Raw genomic sequence first — 19,778 nt, forward strand, 5'->3', positions numbered from 1 at the left:
GAACCACCATTGATCAAATCGGCCTGATCCGTCACATGGAGGACAGGTTTTCTAGACTCCTCTCTCTCTTACATTTCTATGGTTTCTCCCCAGTATGAATTCTTTGATGGGAACTGAGAAAGGAATTTCTACTGAAGCTCTTTCCACATGCTAAGCATTTATACGGTTTCTCCCCAGCATGAATTCTTTGATGGTAAGCGAGTCCTTCCTTGCAGCTAAATCTCTTTCCACATTTCAAACATTGATATCGTTTCTCCCCAGTGTGAATTCTTTGATGGAGGTTAAGAAAGTTCTTGTACCCGAAGCTTTCTCCACATTCTAAGCACTTATATGGATTCTCCCCGGTGTGAATTCCTTGATGGGCAGTGAGAGTTTCCTTGTAACTAAAACTTTTCCCGCATCCTAAGCACTTGTATGGTTTCTCCCCAGTATGAACTCTTTGATGGGAAGTGAAAGAAAAATTTCTACTGAAGTGCTTTCCGCATTCCAAACATTGATATGGTTTCTCCCCGGTGTGAATTCTTTGATGATCAATGAGATATATCTTCTGACTGAAGCTCTTTCCACGTTCTAAGCACTGATATGGTTTCTCCCCAGTATGAACTCTTTGATGGGAAGTGAGAGAAAAATTTCTACTGAAGTGCTTTCTGCATTCCAAACATTGATATGGTTTCTCCCCTTTGTGTTTTTTGCAGTGGGGTTTGCATCTGCTTTTAGAATTGAGACTTTTCCAATAGGTAAAACAGCTACTTGACCTGGAAACTGCCATTAGTGCAGAATGCAGCAAGCAGACTGCTGACGCGGACGAGACCTTGTCAGCATCTAACAACTCTGCTCAGAGATCTGCACTGGCTGCCAACTTGTTACCAGGTTAAGTTCAAGGCATTGCTACTAGTATACAAAGGCTTCGGCAGCTTGAGACCAGTTTCCTTGCAAGACCGCCTTGCCCCCTATGTGCCCAGTGAAGCACTTCGCTCCGCAGAAGAGGCACTGTGGCAGGTGCCATATAATACTAGTTCCGCACTCGCAAGGAATCGTTCTTCTAGTGTGGCAGCACCTACTCTTTGGAACTCCCTGCCTATTGACATCAGGCAGGTGCCTTTGCTGTATTCCTTTCGGCAACTGCCTTAAGACTTTTCTGTTTAGGAAGGTTGTTTCCAGACACATAGATGTTGATCTGTTTTAAACTTTTTTAGTTAGTAGGTATTTTTAATTGTATTAAATGTATTTTTAATTATTTCTTTTCTTCCTTTTTTACGATAATTTTTTTTTTTGTAAACAGGTTAGATTTTTAACATTGCAGCGGTATATAAATATTGTCAAATAAATAAATAAATATTTTATTGGGGGGGAAGAGAAAAATGAAAAGCAGAGTCAGAGGATCTTTGAAATCCTGTTCAGATGTTTCCAGGAAGGCGAAAGCCTCACATATTTGTGGGAATTTGAGCCCAATAAAAGCCAGCCTCTTTTTTGAGATGGATTGTTGATTGGCCCAATGAAAAAGTTCCCTCCATCTCCAATTTCTGTTGACCAAGAAAATGACTAAGAAGTTTGTTCAAACAATCTGGCCAGCTTAAACCAGCTGGGCCATTATCTAGAAGGGCATATCTGGAGGATGTGTGTTCAGAGAGAATAAAAGTAGATTGCTGTCCATTCAAGGCTAACCGCAGAGGGATAATAATCACAGATGAAGTAGGTGGAACTACCTCAGAAGACTCAGGGTCATCACATGATAGGAATTTGAGTTTCAAAACAGATATTAGGATCCAATAGTGGGCCTTACCAAGACAGGACTGAGTCCCACAAATCTCCTCCATGACTTCCTTATGCAGAGCTCTCTGGTCAGGATCCAGCAGATCCCGCTCCTCTTCCGTGAAATACACAGCCATGTCCTCCAAGGACACGGGAGCCTGAAAGGCAAGAAAACATTTGCTCCTCATAGAGAACATGAAGATGATCTACTACGTGCATTCACAAGTTACTTAAGGTGAGGTGCCTGGTCATTATTCCCAGGACTGAAACCTTCTTGAATGGCATTCACAGCTTTTGTTGAGGGCAGCTTTGACAGAAGAGAAGGAGGGAAATCCATTAAGACCCATTGAGGTGAGCAGAGGACAGAGAGGCACCCAGGCTGGCCCCAGCCTATCCCCCTTCTGAGTCTTCCTCCTACCTGATCCAGGGTGACGGCAGCAGCTTCTCCACCAGAAAGGGGAGATGGCTTAGTAGGTCTTGCCAACATCATTCCATCACCTGTGAGAAACAAAATGGGCCCAGAAGCCATTAGTATATGTTATTCTCAGAGGCTAAAACAACATAGGTCTAACTACACGTGTTGAGTGAGTTTCAGGCATTTATTCACAGTTTATATTTCCGTTGTGTAATAAAACATCTCTCCTCCTTTGAGTTCTTAGCCACAAAACAAAGTGCTTGTTCCCAGGTACAAAAGTGTGATCATAGGAGCAATCCTGAGCCTTAGAAAAGACTGGAGACAAGATTAAAGGAGTCAAAGTCAACAGTCAGGAACCAAATGGAGATACGCCCCATTCATCCTTACCCAGCAGCCTCTGCCTGGGGTCTGATCGAGTCCTCTTTGCCTCAGAGAAATCAGTTCTTATTTCTGCACAGACACCCTTTTCCTGAAACGGCACAAGAACTCAAGTCATATTACGGGGAGCAGGATTAGAAAAGGACTGACAGAGGCAAAACCCAGATGGGAATTGGATATCAAGGTGGTGCCCTCCAGAGGTTGCTGGACTCCAGCTAATATGAGGAATGGTCAGGGATGATGGGAGTTTTACTTCAGCAATATCTGGAGGGCACCACGTTGGCAGTCCCTGGTATAAATTAAACCCTCTCACCTGCTGCTTTTCCTGCTTCTTGTCTTCTGTCCGACTCAGGAAGAAACTTTCTGCCAGGGCCACCGCCTGGCAACTGGTCTCCGCTCCACACTCCCTCACCCAGCTGTCCACCTCTGATGGAAGGACAGCCAGGAACTGCTCCAGGACCACCTTGTCCAGGATCTGGTTCTTTGTGTGTCACTCCGGCTTCAGCCACTCACGGCAATGAAGGTGGAGTCGGCTGCAAGCCTCTTGGGGCCCCTCAGCCTCCTGGTAGCAGAAACGCCTGAACTGCTGGCGCTGCACATGTGAGCTGAGGGGGTTCTCCCCCAAGATCTTCTGCACATTTCCCCTGCAGAATTCTGCCACACAGGTCCAAGTCTTGATGGCATCAGGGCCAAGTCCTGCTTCAGAGCTAGCCGGGTCTTGCTGTTCCATATTTGATCTCTTGGCCTTTCACAGGGTCCTCATCCCTTCTCTGCTTCTGGGAATGGTTTTCAGCATTCTGAGGCCACGTTCAGAAGGAACAGGTCCACTTATTCTATGAGCGAAGCCAAACAGGGATCACTATACCTAGCCGAAAGGCTTGCAGAGGCAGCTGAGTCTTGCTGTTCCATCTTTGATCTGTGGATAAGAAGATGCAGCATCTGTCCTGCAGATCTGTCCTTTGCAACTCTTTCCCCTCTGTGCACACTCCCTCCCTTGGCCTTTCATTGTGCCTTTGTCCCTTCTGTTAGCTATGTCCTTTTTGGAATTATTTTTCTAGGTTCTGAGGCCCTGTACAGAAGGAGATGAGCCACTTATTGTATGAGCCAAGCCAAATGGGGATCATTATCACTAGGCCAAAGGCTGGCAGAGCCGGAAAAGTGCTGGCTAAGCATCCCTGAATACGAGGGTTATTCTTCCTGCCACATAACCTTTGGCACAAACCCAGTGAGGGGGCCCATGTCTCCCTTTGCAGATGGGTGTCTGGATGGCTGACAGATCTCTGACAGCAGCTCCAAAGGTCCCAGGGACCAGCGTCATCCCCATTACCCCCATATTCTTATTTAAAAAGAAGCTAAAGCTTTTCGGGGACGGGCCGTAGTTCAGTGGTAGAGCAGCTGCTTTGTACACAGAAGGTCCCCCTTTCAATCCCCAGCATCTCCAGGTAGGGCTGGGAAAGACTCCATGCCTGGAATCCTGGACTCTGCCAGTCAGTGTGGACAATACTGAGCGAGATGGATCAATGGTCTGACTCATTACAAGGCTGCTTTCTCTATTCCCTAACTTATGTCGGTGAACCTAAATTCGGCTTGAACACAATTTTTTTTGTTTAATTCTGAATGCAATATCTTTTTACTTTGCTCCATTGATGTTTTCTTATTTCACCTGCCTCTGATTTCAGAGTTAAGAAGTATCAATATTTTTAAGAAATTAAACTGGAACACCACAGTTCCTGCCATTTAGGACCTGGTTGTGATCAGGAAGCTGAAGGATCCTCGGGTATAATGTGGAGGAAGAGAGCAAAGAATCCAAACTCTTGGGATTGTCATCATCAATTAATGAAGGACTAACTGTCCCTTCACCCCAGCCGGCATGAGTGACGGGGCTACAGACATGGGTGGTGGCTGAGACGCCCTGTAAGCATTTGGATGGCTCCCTTTACCTATTAACCCTTTCAATATAACAGGGGTGTTCATTTTCAGCCAGGGCCTTCCGATTCCTTTCATGAAAAGATTGCCAGTTTTCAGTAGCACTTTCTATTCAATCTTAAAAGGTCCCTTCTGTGTTCCAATGAGAGCCAGTGTGGTGCAGTGGTTGAGGTGCTAGACTATGACCTGGGAGACCAGGGTTCGAATCCCCACACAGCCATGAAGCTCACTGGGTGACCCTGGGCCAGTCACTGCCTCTCAGCCTCAGAGGAAGGCAACGGTAAACCCCCTCTAAATACCGCTTACCATGAAAACCCTATTCGTAGGGTCACCATAAGTCGGGATCAACTTCAAGGCAGTCCATTTCCATTTTTTCTGTGGCCCAAGGGTTGCCTTCCTGGATGGGCACACACATGCTAGCCAGGAGGTCTGATGATGCCAGAGGTGAATAATGATGGCATTTATAGACCTACTTTCAATCCCTCCTCCCTCAATTCAAAACAGTGTCCTGGCCTTGTGGGAGGAGGAGAAGTTCTGCTTCCTGAGTTGGATTGATCAACTGAACAGATCTCCCACGCGCCCTCGCCTGTGGCCCTGGGAAAACCCTTCAAGCACATGGGCTCCTGCTGAGAGGAAGGGTGGGATATAAATCAAATAAATAAATAATGTGCAAAGCCGAAGGAGGCTCACCAGATTTCAGAGGGGGCAGCCCATGCCGTGCCTGGCGAGGAAATAGCAGCTACTTTCCGCCAAGTGAGAAGCCTGGCAGGAAGGCACTCAGGACAGAGGTGCTTTTGCCCTGGGGGACACAGCCCCCTCCTTCCCCCAAAATTCCCTTCCCCTATAGGTATCACGGTCAGGTCATTTAACCCACTGAGGTCTGGTACGCCACTTCTGCACATGAAAACTCCACTCCCCACCCAAAACTACTCCTGTCCAGAAGGAATCTGCTTTAACCTTACTAAAAATGCCCATGTTTCACTTGGGATACTAAAGACCTTCGTAATGCACTGTGTTGCTTGCATAGTTGGCACTCAAATCTGATTTTCAATGTGATCCCTGCCCCCAATATTTCACTCATTTTATAAGAAGGCCTTCTCTGTCTTCTTTCTTCCGTTTTATGTGCTTTTCCCGTCTATTATTAAGCAGACTTCACTAACTAGGATTGGGTTTTAAGAGAGGGGGGGAAGGAGGCTCTGCTCCCTCGTGGTGGATGTTGTGATGGGGGATCCTGACACGGTCAGCTGAAAAGAGGCCACCTCCTTACAGGCTGAGGGTCTCCCTTGCTATGGCTCCAGCCTTTTCTCTCCCTTCAGTGGCTGGGGCTGCAATATAGGGCTGCAATCTGGGGCATCTCCCTACCCACACAAAGGGGTCTCCTAATCCCCCTCCTCACTCCAATGCCTTGCAGTCCCTCTCCTGCATGCTCCCCAGCCATCCTGGGACTCCACCCCAATGCACAACGGGGAAAGGGGGCTCACCACACCCCAGAAGGAGCCACCAATGCTGTTTTACATAAAAGCCTACTATAGCCCGGAATGGGTATTGGAACGTGGTTTGCACAGAGGTTTTGTGTCTTATTGCATGCATCCCATGTAGTCATGTGGGACTGGTGAATTTGGGAGGTCTGGCTCGCTGGGAAGTCGCTGTTCCGGGCTGTTTCATTCCGTTCTGGAGAACATTTTGGTTGTTAAAGTGTTAATAAAATCCTATTGGAATGGTTTTTGTTCCTAAATGTTGTTCTCAAGTGTCTCTAACACATCCCAGTATTTTTGGCATCAATTTCTTTTATAAAGGGCCCGTTCTGGCCTGTTCCATTCCGGCTTTTACACCGTCCCCAAGGCAGATTCCCATGGAGCAAAGTTCTGTATTTAATGTCCATATTTCATTAATCACATCCTTTTTGCAGGCTACACCACCAGACAGAACAGCCTGCAAGCCTGAAAGAGAGTCTGATAAAAGCAGAACATTTTCTGGTCTAACATCCTTAATCCACTCAAGAGCCAAAAGAATGGCCATCAACTCTGCCGTCAATATTGAGATCCAATTGGATAGCCGAAAAGCCTTTTTAATCCCAAAATAAGGGATACAATAAGGGGGAATCCATAACCAACCATGGCAATTAGAAATAATTTTCCTAGGAATAAAACTATTAACTATGCTATATTTCTTTACCAAACATCTAACTCAAACCACATAGGGAATATGACCAGGGAGCCACTCATCTGCAAGAAAAGAGCCAGGCAGGAAGTGATGTCAGAGGGAGATGAGCAGCATTTTCCTTGAAGGCTCCCCCACCTCCTCTCTTTCCTCTCTAGGAATCTGGTTTTGTATATTTTAACCCTCAAGAAGCCAAACAGCCCAATGATCTCTCAGAGCGGAAGCCAAGGAGTAAAGAGGCATTGCGCAGAACAGAGGAATACATGGAGCTCCTCTGTATACTGAGTCAGAGCACTGGGCTCCACATACCTCAGTGCTGTCTACACTGGCTGGCAGCACCTCTCTAGGGTTTCCAGCAGGGAGTCTCTGCCAGCCCTCCCTGGAGATGCCATTGGGGACTGAACCTGGGACCTCCTGCATGCAAAGCAGGTGCTCTACCCACTGAGCCACCTGCAGCCCCTCCCTGGGGGTTCAGCCTCTCAGGGGGCTCAAGACTCCCAACCCCTAAAAAGTATGAAGGAGCTGGCAGAGAAGGCTCTAAAGCTGGATTTGCTTGCGTGAGGAGGGAAGACGTGATGGTATCTCTGAATACGCCTGGAAGATGAATGGAATCTGAAGGCCAAGTCAGTTCAGCTACTTTTATCAGTTAGAGGTTAAACTCAGTTAAAACAGAAAGAAAGAAAAAAGGCCTCCACAGGAGTGCAAGACTCATGCCCAGCATACGGCTTTGCTATGAAAGCTATATCAGAAGCTCAACTGGAGTGCATACCGCAGATCAGAAAAGGTACCGCCAGGGCCAAGAAAATGCCAGCATGGTTAACGAGCAAAGTCAAGGAAGCTCTTAGAGGCAAAAACCCTTCCTTCAGAAAATGGAAGTCTTGTCTGAATGAAGAAAATAAAAAGGAACACAAACTCTGGCAAAAGAAGTCAAAGGTGTACTAAAGAACGATAAGGAGATTGCAGAGAAGCTAAATGAATTCTTTGCATCTGTCTTCACAGTGGAAGATATAGGGCAGATCCCTGAACCTGAACTAACATTTGCAGTAAGGGATTCTGAGGAACTGAGACAAATAGTGGTAACGAGAGAGGAAGTTCTAGGCTTAATGGACAATATAAAAACTGACAAATCACCGGGCCCAGATGGCATCCACCCGAGAGTTCTCAAAGAACTCAGATGTGAAATTGCTGATCTGCTAACTAAAATATGAGTGTTGTTCTCTCCCCTTCATTAGTACTTCTTCCCTGACCACCATAAGGTCTTGAAACTTGAGGTCCATTGTGGGCATAAATTTATTTTTTTTAAAAATACAAGTTTTTCCAATGTATCAGAGTTGCACAAAAGGGTAGTAAAAATAATATGTGGGTTGCACCCAATTTTCAGCTCAGAGTAGATCCAGTGAAATTAATGGACATGACAAACTCAGCCCCCTTCATATTAATAGTTCACAGCTCTTTCTGGTTCCACCTCAGCTAAAGAGAATGCAACCAGCAGCACCAATCAGAGAGCAGTGGATTGAATTTGTATTTTTATTTTAGGATTTTCCCAAGATTGGGAAAATCAGAATTCACTCTACAAAGAAAGGGGGGATCGGTTCTGGGTGAGGGCAGTGTTGTGTGAAAAGAGAAGGGAGGCCAGGATCACACAGGGGAAGGTCAGGATCTCTTCTCTAACATCCCACAGTGCAGGGGCATTGGGGACGCTACTGAACGTCTTCACAGGCCTCCAAAACACTCACAGGCAACAGGTCGGCAACCTCCTGTTCAACACTGATAAACAAAAAGGACTTATGCTATTTCTGAAGCTCTTTCCACATTCCAAGCAGTTCTATGGTTTCTCCCTTGTGTGAATTGTTTGATGGGAAGTCAGATGTGCCTTCCGACGGAAGCTCTTTCCACATTCTAAGCACTTATATGGTTTCTCTCCTGAGTGAATACTCTGATGCAAATTGAGAGAGGAATTTGTAGTGAAGCCCTTTCCACATTCCAGACATTTATATGGCTTCTCCCCATTGTGAATTGTTTGATGGGAAGTCAGATGTGCCTTCCAACGGAAGCTCTTTCCACATTCTAAGCACTTATAAGGTTTCTCCCCAGTGTGAATTCTTTGATGGGCAGTGAGTTTGTTTTTCCAGCTGAAGCTCTTTCCACATTCCAAGCACTTATATGGTTTCTCTCCCATGTGAATACTTTGATGGGAAGTCAGATATGTCTTCTGATGGAAGGTCTTTCCACATTCTAAGCACTTATAAGGTTTCTCCCCGGTGTGAATTCTTTGATGAGCAGTGACTTGGTGTTTCCAGCTGAAGCTCTTTCCACATTCTAAGCACTTATAAGGTTTCTCCCCGGTGTGAATTCTTTGATGGGCAGTGAGATTTTTCTTGTAGCTGAAGCCCTTTCCGCATTCCAGGCATTTATAAGGTTTCCCTCCCGTGTGAATACTTTGATGGGAAGTCAGATGTGACTTCTGACGGAAGCTCTTTCCACATTCTAAGCACTTATAAGGTTTCTCCCCGGTGTGAATTCTTTGATGGGCAGTGAGTTTGTTTTTCCAGCTGAAGCTCTTTCCACATTCCAAGCACTTATAAGGTTTCTCTCCCGTGTGAATACTTTGATGGGAAGTCAGATGTATCATCTGATGGAAGCTCTTTCCACATTCTAAGCACTTATAAGATTTCTCCCTGGTGTGAATTCTTTGATGGACAGTGAGTTGCTGTTTCCAGGTGAAGCTCTTTCCACATTCTAAGCACTTATAAGGTTTCTCCCTGGTGTGAATTCTTTGATGGACAGTGAGTTGCTGTTTCCAGGTGACGCTCTTTCCACATTCTAAGCACTTATAAGGTTTCTCCCCAGTGTGAATTCTTTGATGGGCAGTGAGTTTGTTTTTCCAGCTGAAGCTCTTTCCACATTCCAAGCACTTATATGGTTTCTCTCCCATGTGAATGCTTTGATGGGAAGTCAGATATGTCTTCTGATGGAAGCTCTTTCCACATTCTAAGCACTTATAAGGTTTCTCCCCGGTGTGAATTCTTTGATGGGCAGAGAGTCTGTGTTTCCAGCTGAAGCTCTTTCCACATTCCAAGCACTTATAAGGTTTCTCCGCAGTGTGAATTATTTGATGGGCAGTGAGTTTGTTTTTCCAGCTGAAGCTCTTTCCACATTCCAAGCACTTATATGGTTTCTCTCCCATGTGAATACTTTGATGGGAAGTCAGATATGTCTTCTGATGGAAGCTCTTTCCACATTCTAAGCACTTATAAGGTTTCTCCCCAGTGTGAATTCTTTGATGGGCAGTGAGTCGGTGTTTCCAGCTGAAGCTCTTTCCACATTCCAAGCACTTATAAGGTTTCTCCCCAGTGTGAATTCTTTGGTGGGCAGTGAGATTTTTCTTGTAGCTGAAGCTCTTTCCACATTCCAAGCACTTATAAGGTTTCTCCCTTTTCTGGTTTTTGTTGTGGGCTTTACATTTTCTTTTAGAAATGAGACTTTTCCAACAATGAAAATATTTCTTTCTTTTCCTTCTTTGATCTGTTTTTTCTCGGATCACAGTTTTATGGTAGCCACTGCCCTGAGAAGCGCAAGATTTATTCCTCCTTTTCTCTTCTGCTTCAGGATTCCTTCTCTGCTCTTCCCTCTTTTCAGATCTGTCTCTTTCCCGTCTCTCTTGCCCACATAGTTCTCCCTTCCTCTTGGCTTTCCATTCATCACCTTCTGCAAGGAAGAGAGCAACTGATAAGACCATGAGGGAAGAAATGGATCCTCAAATCACTGAACAATCCCAAATAACTTTGTAATAAAGGAAGAACTGACAGGAATTAGATGGGAGATGGATCTTACTCCAGGTTGAACAGTCTCTGTTGTCTGGTATTCAATGACAATTGGAGTGATACAGATTGTTGGATTTGGACCACAGTGATCTGGGTTCAGCTCCCAGTCAGAGGTTAATCCCAATGGGTGGTCCTGGGCCAATCACTCTCATTCGGCCTAGCCTACACAGTTGTACAGGTAAATAAAACAGCCGCAGCTATTCTCTTCGAAACTCTTTGGAGCAACTGAAGAGAGAAAATGAAAAGGGAAGGCTCCATCCTTCAGTGGCAGAGCAAGTTGACAGCAAGTAGAAGATCGCAAGGCGAATCCCCCACTTCAGCAGTTAAAGGACCTCAAAAGAGCCCTCAGATGTGCTGCCAGTCAGAGCAAATACTCCTGGACTGGTTGGGCAATGACTATGGCAGGGCTGCTGTGTCAGTCAACCACTCAAAGATGGCTCTCATCTGTATTTGTATTTCTTGCAACTCTTAAAAGTTTCCTCGTGCTGATTAGTATACTGTTGTTTTGATTATGTTGTGATTTTAACATCTTGTACTGATCTCTAACACAAAAATTTTACTCCTTGTGAATTTTTGTTTACAATAAAATGGAGATGTACATGTTTTAAATCAATAAAAATAGACAAATTGTCTTATTCGAAAAGAACAGAAGGCATAAAAAAGGAGGTGGAGTCGCGCTATATGTTAAAAATATATATCCCTGCACAGGAATACAGGGAGATGAGCTTGGTAGCTCCACCGAGAGTATCTGCATTAAAATTAATGGGGCAAGTAATAAAAGGAACGTGGTACTTGGAGTCTACTACCGACCACCCAATCAAGGAGAAGACGAGAATGTAACTTTTGAAAAGCAAATTGCCAATCGTCTGACTTGTGTTGGAGATAAAAAAGGAAATTCTAATAGCTCAATGGCAAGCAATTCTAACAAGGAAAAAAGGGGGGAAACAGAAGAAGCCAATGTGGTGGCACAGCTACTCAATGAGGATAGCAAAATGATAACAGATGACAAAGAAAAGGCAGAAGTGCTCAATTCCTACACTGGCTCAGTCTTCTCCCAAAAAAGGGTCTATGACCCTCCTGGGAAACATGAAGTGGAAGGGGCGGATTGGAGCTTGAGATTGATAAATGGTCAAGGAATACCTAATCATGTTGAACGACTTTAAATCTCCAGGGCCTGATAAACTGCATAATAATAATAAAATTTTATTTTTGAGTCGCCTATCTGGCCGAATGAACGGCCACTCTAGGCGACGTACAAATAGCATAAAATACAATATGAAAACAAGGACCGTAATCAATAATTAATGAAAACACAATGAATAACAACAATTAAAAGACTAACCCACCCCAGAAGTCCCATAGGCCTGCCTGAACAGCCAGGTCTTCAAACTGCGGCGGAAACTTGTCAGGGAGGGGGCATGGCGAAGATCAAACGGGAGGGAGTTCCAGAGGGTGGGGGCCACGATCGAAAATGCCCCCTCTCTAGTCCGCACCAGCCTAGCTAGTTTAACTGGTGGGACCGAGAGAAGGTCTTGCGTGGCTGATCTTGTCAGGCGGCATAATTGGTGATGTTGGAGGCGCTCCTTCAGATAAACTGGGCCGAAACCGTTTAGGGCTTTAAAGGTCAATACCAACACCTTGAATTGGGCCCGGTAAACAACTGGTAGCTAGTGCAGATCTATTAGCACTGGAGTGATATGATCACGGTGACAGCTGTTCTTACTCAGACGTGCCGCCGCGTTCTGTACCAGTTGTAATTTCCGGACCGTTTTCAAGGGTAACCCCACGTAGAGCACATTACAGTAGTCTAAGCGGGAGGAGACCAGGGCATGTATTACCCGTGGGAGCAGATGGACAGGAAGGTAGGGTTGCAGCCATCGTATCAGATGCAATTGATACCAAGCTGCCCGGCTCACTGCCGAAACCTGAGCCTCCATGGACAGCTGGGAGTCAAGAATGACCCCAAGGCTGCAGACCTGGTCTTTCAGGGGTAATTTTACACCATTGAATACCAGGTCTATATCTCCCAACCTTCCCTTGTCTCCCACGAGCAACACCTCGGTCTTGTCAGGGTTTAGTTTCAGCCTATTCCTTCCCATCCATTCACTTACTGATTTCAGGCACTTGGACATGGTCTCCACAGCCAACTCTGGTGAGGACTTAAACGAGAGATAGAGCTGAGTGTCATCCGCATATTGGTGACACTGCAACCCAAATCTCCTGATGATGGCACCCAGCGGCTTTACATAGATGTTGAATAGCATGGGGGAGAGGATAGAACCCTGTGACACTCCACAATTGAGAGGCCAAGGGTCTGAAACCTCATCCCCCAATGTCACCCGTTGACACCTGTCTGAGAGATAGGAACAGAGCCACTGTAAAACAGTGCCCCCTATTCCTATTCCTCTCAGGCGATCTAAAAGGATACCGTGGTCAACGGTATCAAAAGCCGCTGAGAGATCCAGGAGGACAAGGAAGGTATATTCTCCCCTATCCAATGCCCTCCTCATATCATCTACCAGAGCGACCAAGGCCGTTTCAGTTCCATGTCCAGTCCTGAAGCCCGATTGGAATGGATCCAAATAATCTGCTTCATCCAAGTGTGTCTGTAACTGTTTGGCCACCACTCGCTCAATCACCTTGCCCAAGAATGGTAAATTAGAGACTGGACGAAAGTTGTTCAATTCTTGAGGATCCAAGGAGGGCTTTTTCAAGATGGGCTTTATTATTGCCTCCTTAAGGGCTAATGGCATTGCACCCTCTTCCAAGGATGCATTTACCAATGCCTGGATCCATTTGTTCAGCTTCTCTTTGCAGCTCATAATGAGCCATGAAGGGCAAGGATCCAGCAGACAGGTGGTTGGCTTCACAGTAGAGAGCACCTTGTCCACTTCCTCAGAAGGAAGAGGCTGAAATCGATCCCACCGGACCGGAATGCCATTGATCGCCTCCAGCTCACTTCCTGTGTCCACGGCGTATGGGATCGTGCTCTGCAGACGTTCGATTTTATCAGCAAAGTGTTTAGCTTTGCATCCTAGAGTATTGAAGGAACTGGCTGAAGAACTCTCAGAACCACTGTCTATTATCTTTGTGAAATCGTGGAGGACTGGTGAAGTGCCGGATGACTGGAGGAGAGCTAATGTAGTCCCTATCTTCAAAAAGGGCAAAAAGGAAGAACTGGGGAACTACAGACCAGTCAGCCTAACATCAATCCTTGGAAAAACTCTGGAGCAGATTATAAAGCAGTCAATCCGTAAGCACCTTGAAAACAGAGAACAAATCCTGCCAAACTAATCTTATCTCATTTTTTGATCGGGTAACCTCCCTTATAGACTGTGGGAATGCTGTGGACATAATATATCTCGAATTCAGCAAAGCTTTTGACAAAGTGCCCCATGATATTCTGATTAACAAGCTAGTTAAATATGGGCTGGATGGAACAACTATCAGGTGGATCCAGAGTTGGCTCCAGAATCATACTCAAAGAGTGCTTATCAATGGTTCCTTCTCAAACTGGGCAGAAGTAACAAGTGGGAGCTCGGTCCAGCGCCCAGTGCTCTTCAACATTTTTATTAACGACTTGGATGAGGAGGTACAGAGCATGCTTATCAAATTTGCAGATGATACAAAATTGGAGGGCACAGCTAATACCACGGAAGACAGAAACAAAATTCAAAGGGACCTTGATAGGCTGGAGCATTGGGCTGAAAACAACAGAATGAAATTCAACAGGGATAAATGCAAAGTTCTACACTTAGGAAAAAGAAACCAAATGCACAGTTATAAGATGGGGGATACTTGGCTCAGCAATACGACATGTGAGAATGATCTTGGAATTGTCATTGATCACAAACTGAATATGAGCCAACAGTGCTATGTGGCTGCAAAAAAGGCAAATGCTGTATTAGGCTGCATTAACAGAAGTATAGTTTCCAAATCGCGTGAAGTATTAGTTCCCCTCTATTCAGCATTGTGTTAGGCCTCATCTTGAGTACTGTGTCCAATTCGTGTCTCTGCACTTCAAGAAGGATGGAGTCAAACTGGAATAGGTTCAGAGGAGGGCAACAAGAACAATCAGGGGACTGGAAACCAAGCCCTATGAGGAGAGACTGAAAGAATTGGGCATGTGTAGCCTGGAGAAGAGAAGACTGAGGGGAGATATGATAGCACTCTTCAAGTACATGAAAGGTTGCCACACAGAGAAGGGCTCAAGTTGCAGGAAGCCAGCTTTCAACTGGACATCAGGAAAAACTTCCTAATGGTTAGAGCAGTATGACAATGGAACCCATGACCTAGAGAGGTAGTGGGCTCTCTGACACTGGAGGCATTCAAGAGGCAGCTGGGAGGGGTGGCTCTGGTCTGGCCAAGTCCCTTTTCCTACAAGGGTTCCTCCTCCCCCTCAAAAAAAAAAGAAAAAAGAGAGAGCAAATCTTGTACTAGCCTGGAAGAAATGGACTTCACGTGTTGAAATATAGGAAATGTGCAGATATAGGGAAGGCTTTTCTTACCTAACTGTTAGAGCCGTATGCCATCTCTGTTGGGAATGCTTTGATTTGGATTCCTGCATTGAGCAGGCGGTTGGGCTTGATGGCCTTATTCTATAATTCTATGATAGGGAAGGCTTTTCTTACCGTCTGAGTCCCATTCCCTATAACAACGTGGTGCTCTCCAGAGCTTGTGGGAATCCCATTCCCATCAGCCCCAGTTAGCGTGGACAATGGTCACCGCTTATGGGAATGAGACTCCAGCAATCTGCAGAGCACACCATGATGGCTACCCCAGTCTTAAAACGGTCTTCCTCTCCCCCAAATACACTGCCAACACTCTGCTCCAGATCTAGGAAAAAGGATAAACTAAGAGGGAAGCTTTGGACGTGTCTTCCCAAAGCCCGGAATGCCAAATGTTGCACCCAGTGGGCTTTATTAGAAATTTAAATGGAGCTCAGCTATGCTGTGTTAGCACTTGGAGAAACATTTTAGTGAAAAATTCAGATGAATTGGACCATTGTTTAGAATGGCACGACTAGAGCTCTGTGTTCAGAGAATAGATGGCTGTCCATACAAGGTTATCTGCAGAAGATTAAGAATCAAAGCTGAAATAGGTGGCAGTACATCAGAACATTCGGGTTCATTAAATATAGAAATATGGAATTTGAAAACAGATATTTATGACTGATACCATGGACCATGAAAAAGACAAATAATTGGGTGTTAGAACAAATTAAACCAGAACTATCACTAAAAGCTAAAATGGTGAAGCTGAGGTTATCATACTTTGGACACATCATGAGAAGACATGATTCACTAGAAAAGACAATAATGCTGGGGAAAACAGAAGGGAGTAGAAAAAGAGGAAGACCAAGCAAGAGATGGATTGATTCCATAAAGGAAGCCACAGATCTGAACTTACAAGATCTGAACAGGGTGGTTCATGACGGATGCTGTTGGAGGTCACTGATTCATCGGGTCACCATAAGTTGTGATCGACTTGATGGAACATAACAAATTATGACTAAACAGGGGGCCTTACCAAGACAGGACAGAGTCCTACAAATCTCCTCCATGACTTCGTTATGCAGAGCTCTCTGGTCAGGATTCAGCAAAGCCCACTCCTCTTCCGTGAAAACCACAGCCACATCCTCCAAAGACACTGGATCCTAAAAGAGAAACAATACATTTTGTCATCATAGAATGCATAAAGATTATCTACTACCTACGTGCAAAATGTAGTTTAAGGTGAGGTGACTGGTCATTGTTCTAAGGACAGAAACCTTCTTAAATGGCATTCACAGCTTTTGTTGAGGTGGCTTTGGGAGACGCAAAGAGGAGGGGGAAAATTCATTCAGACCCATGGACAGAGAGGCACCCAGGCTGCCCCCAGCCTCTCCCACTTCTGAGTCTTTCCCCTACCTGATCTGGGGAGACAGCAACAGTTTCTCCTCCACCAGAAAGGGGAGATGACTTATTAGGTCTCGCTGACATCATTCCATCACCTGTGAAAAAGAAAATAGGCCCAAAAGCCTATAGTACGTAGTACGCTATTCTCAGAGATTAAACCATAGAGGTGTAACTGCACAAGGGTTCTTATTAGCTAAGTGAGTTTCAGGTGTTGATTCACAGTTTACGTTTCGTGTGTGTGATAAAACATCTCTCCTCATTTGAGCTCTAGGCCAGAAACCAAAGTGATGGTTCCCACGTACAAAATCATAATGTAAGTAGGAGCATTTCTGAGCCGTGGAAAAGGCTGGAGACATGAGTGGAAAATGGAAATAGACTGCCTTCAAGTCATTAACGACTTATGGCAACCCTATGAATAGGGTTTTTATGGTAAGCGGTATTCAGAGGAGGTTTACGATTGCCTTCCTCTGGGGCTGAGAGGGAGTGACTGGCCCAAGGTCACCCAGTGAGCTTCATGGTGGTGTGGGGATTTGAACCCTGGTCTCCCAGGTTATAGTCCAACACCTTAAGCACTGCACCACACTGGTTCTTGGAGACAAGACCAAAGGAGTCAAAATCAAGAGAGAAAGACCAAATGGATATACGACCCATTAATCCTTACCCAGAAGCCTCTGCCTGCGGTCTGATGGAGTCCTCTCTGCCTCAGGGAAATCAGTTCCTATTTCTGCATAGAGACCCTTTTCCTGAAACAGCATAATAAGAACTCAAGTCACATAATGGGGATGAGGATTAAAAGAGGACTGAGAGAGGGAAAACTCAGAGAAGTATTTGATATAGAAAAGGAAGGATAGATGCAAACCCCTTAGAGATACTTGATATCGGGGTAGCCAACACTGTGCCCTTCAGATGGAAATGGACTCCAATTCAAATCAGCCCCAGCAAATACAATGAACGGCCAGCCATTATAGGACTTTTACTTGAACATCTGGAAGGCACAACGATGGCTGACCCTGGTCTGGATGAAGCCATCTCACCTGCTGCTCTGCCTGCTTCTCGTCCTCTGCCAGGCTCAGGAGGAAACCTTCGCACAGGGCCACCGCCTGGGAACTGGTCTCCGCTCCACACTCCCTCACCCAGCTCTCCATCTCTGGGGGCAGGACAGCCAGGAACTGCTCCAGGATCACCAGGTCCAGGATCTGGTTCTTTGAGTGTGGCTTCAGCCACTCATGGCAAAGAAGGTGGAGTCGGCTGCAAACCTCTCGGGGCCCCTCAGCCTCCTGGTAGCGGAAACGCCGGAACTGCTGGCGCTGCACATCTGAGCTGAGGGGGTTCTCCCCCAAGATCTTCTGCACGTTTCCCCCCAAGAATTCCTCCCCATGGGTCTCAGGCTTGATGGCATCAGGGCCAAGTCCTGCTTCAGAGGTAGGTGAGTCTTGCTGTTCCATATTTGATCTCTTGGTCTTTCACGGGGTCCTCATCCCTTCTCTGCTTCAGGGAATAGTTTTCTGCCTTCTGAGGCCACGTTCAGAAGGAGCAGGTCCACTTATTCTGTGAGCAAAGCCAAATAGGGATCACTATGCCCAGGCCGAAGGCTTGCAGAGCAGGAAAGGTGCTGGGTAAGAATAGTCAGATGTGAAGATTATTCTTTCTACCATATAACCTTTGATAAAAACTCAGTGATGGAGCCTACATCTTACTTTGAAGATGGGTGTCTGGATGGTTGACAGATCTCTGATAGCAGCTCCAAAGGGCCCCAGGGACCAGCATCATCCTCATTACCATCTTATTCTTAATTAAAAACTAGCTAAACAAGCTTTTAGGGGACGGGCTGTAGCTCAAGTGGTGGAGCAGCTGCTTTGTACACAGAACGTCCCACTTTGAATCTCCAGGCAGGGCTGGGAAAGACTCCCTGCCTGTAATCCTGGAGAGACGCTGCCAGTCAGTGCAGACAATACTGAGCCAGATGGAACAATTGTCTAATTTAGTATAAGATCCTATACTCCCTAACTTATCTCTGAACTTTTCCAAGCCTCTCCTGGAATACAGAATTTTGGTTTAATTGTGAATGAAATATGTTATTCTTTTCATCTCTTGATAGATTTGCTTATCTTTTGAACTGTCCTCTTTCAGAGTTAAACGTGAGCTCTGTTGTTGCATATTAAATTAAATTGGAACGCTGCGGTTCCTGGAGTTTATGACCTGGTTGTGATAAGGAAATGGAAGGATGTTTGAGTGTAATGTGGTGGAAGAAGAAAGCAAAGAATCTACATTTTGGGGATTGACATCATAAATTAAGGAAGGACTGACTTTACCCTCACCTCAGCCAGCATTGAGTGATGGGATATGGATGCGGGTGGGGGCTGCCCTGCCCTGTAGGCATTTAGATTGCTCTCTTCACCTATTTACCCTTTTAATAAAACACGGTTGCTCACTTTCAGTCAGGGTCCGCCAAGTTTGATTCCTTTGATGCCAATTTTCAGTAGCACTTTCTATTCACTCTTAAAAGGTCCCTTCTGTATCCCAGGGGTTACCTGTCTGGATGGGCACATGTGTGATAACACCAGTCAGTGTGTGAATAATGGGGGCATTAATAGGCACACTTTCAATCACCCCTTAATTCAAAGTGGTGTCCTGGCCTTGGTGGGGAGGGAGAGGTAGCTCTCCTCTCTGATTTGGATGGATCAGCTGAACAGGCCTCCTGTGCGCCCTGCCCTGTGGCCCTGGGAAAACCCTTCCACCAAATGTGCAAAGGTGGAGGGGGCTCACAAGATATCCGAGGGGGCGACCCATGCAGTGCTTCGGGGGAAACCACAGGTACTTACTGCCAAGTGAGAATTAAAGGGACTTTGAACGGAGCCCCCCCAGATTCCCTTCCTGTCTAGCCATCAAATTGAAGTCATTTAACACATTATGACTGGTATACTGCTTCTGCATAAGGAAGCTCCACTTTCCACTCATTGTACCAAGGCTCTGCCTATCTTTTTTCTTCCATTTTATTTGCTTTGTACATCTGTTATTATGCAGACTTGGTGGATGTTCTGATGGGGGATCGTGAAGGGACAACTTAACAGAGGCCACCTCCTTATGGGGTGAGGGTCCCCTTGGTATTGCTCCAGCCTTCACCGGCTGACGCTGCAATCTGCTCTTCCCCCCCACACTCACTCAGGGGTCTCCCAGCTTCCTCCTCGCTCCCCTGCTTTGCACAGTCTCCTCTCCGCCCTCCCCAGCGGCCCTGGGACTCCCCTTCGCCCAACGGGGGACAAGGGGCTTACCAGACCCCAAGAGGGCCAAAGACACTGCAGCGCCGCTGCTGCTTCTGCTGCAGTTTAAAGGCGAACGAAACTGCCGCACTTCTCCAGGGAGCCGCTTATCTCCAAGAGGAGCCAGGCAGGAAGTGACGTCAGAGGGGGAGGAGCCGCATTTTCT

At 45.9% G+C, this 19,778-nt stretch overlaps 1 protein-coding gene and 1 long non-coding RNA gene across 2 annotated transcripts; both read right to left on the reverse strand.

Annotated features, from left to right (window-relative positions):
• Nucleotides 1-2,102: 2,102 nt before the first annotated feature.
• Nucleotides 2,103-3,461, reverse strand: LOC133381518 (uncharacterized). Its single transcript, XR_009761683.1, has 3 exons — nucleotides 2,859-3,461; nucleotides 2,555-2,636; nucleotides 2,103-2,250 (listed from the first exon to the last, which is right to left on the reverse strand). It is a non-coding gene; the product is annotated as an uncharacterized LOC133381518 (long non-coding RNA).
• A 4,683-nt stretch (nucleotides 3,462-8,144) lies between these two features.
• Nucleotides 8,145-19,765, reverse strand: LOC133381487 (zinc finger protein 345-like). The gene is made up of 6 exons (XM_061620641.1): nucleotides 19,625-19,765; nucleotides 17,387-17,964; nucleotides 17,014-17,095; nucleotides 16,365-16,447; nucleotides 15,985-16,111; nucleotides 8,145-10,339 (listed from the first exon to the last, which is right to left on the reverse strand). Exons 2-6 carry the CDS (start codon nucleotides 17,795-17,797, stop codon nucleotides 8,457-8,459), a joined length of 2,586 nt encoding a protein of 861 aa, XP_061476625.1. The 5' UTR covers nucleotides 17,798-17,964; nucleotides 19,625-19,765; the 3' UTR covers nucleotides 8,145-8,456.
• Between the last annotated feature and the right edge of the window lie 13 nt (nucleotides 19,766-19,778).

This window comes from Rhineura floridana, chromosome 3 (genome assembly GCF_030035675.1).
Source record: "Rhineura floridana isolate rRhiFlo1 chromosome 3, rRhiFlo1.hap2, whole genome shotgun sequence".
Taxonomy (NCBI): domain Eukaryota; kingdom Metazoa; phylum Chordata; class Lepidosauria; order Squamata; family Rhineuridae; genus Rhineura; species Rhineura floridana.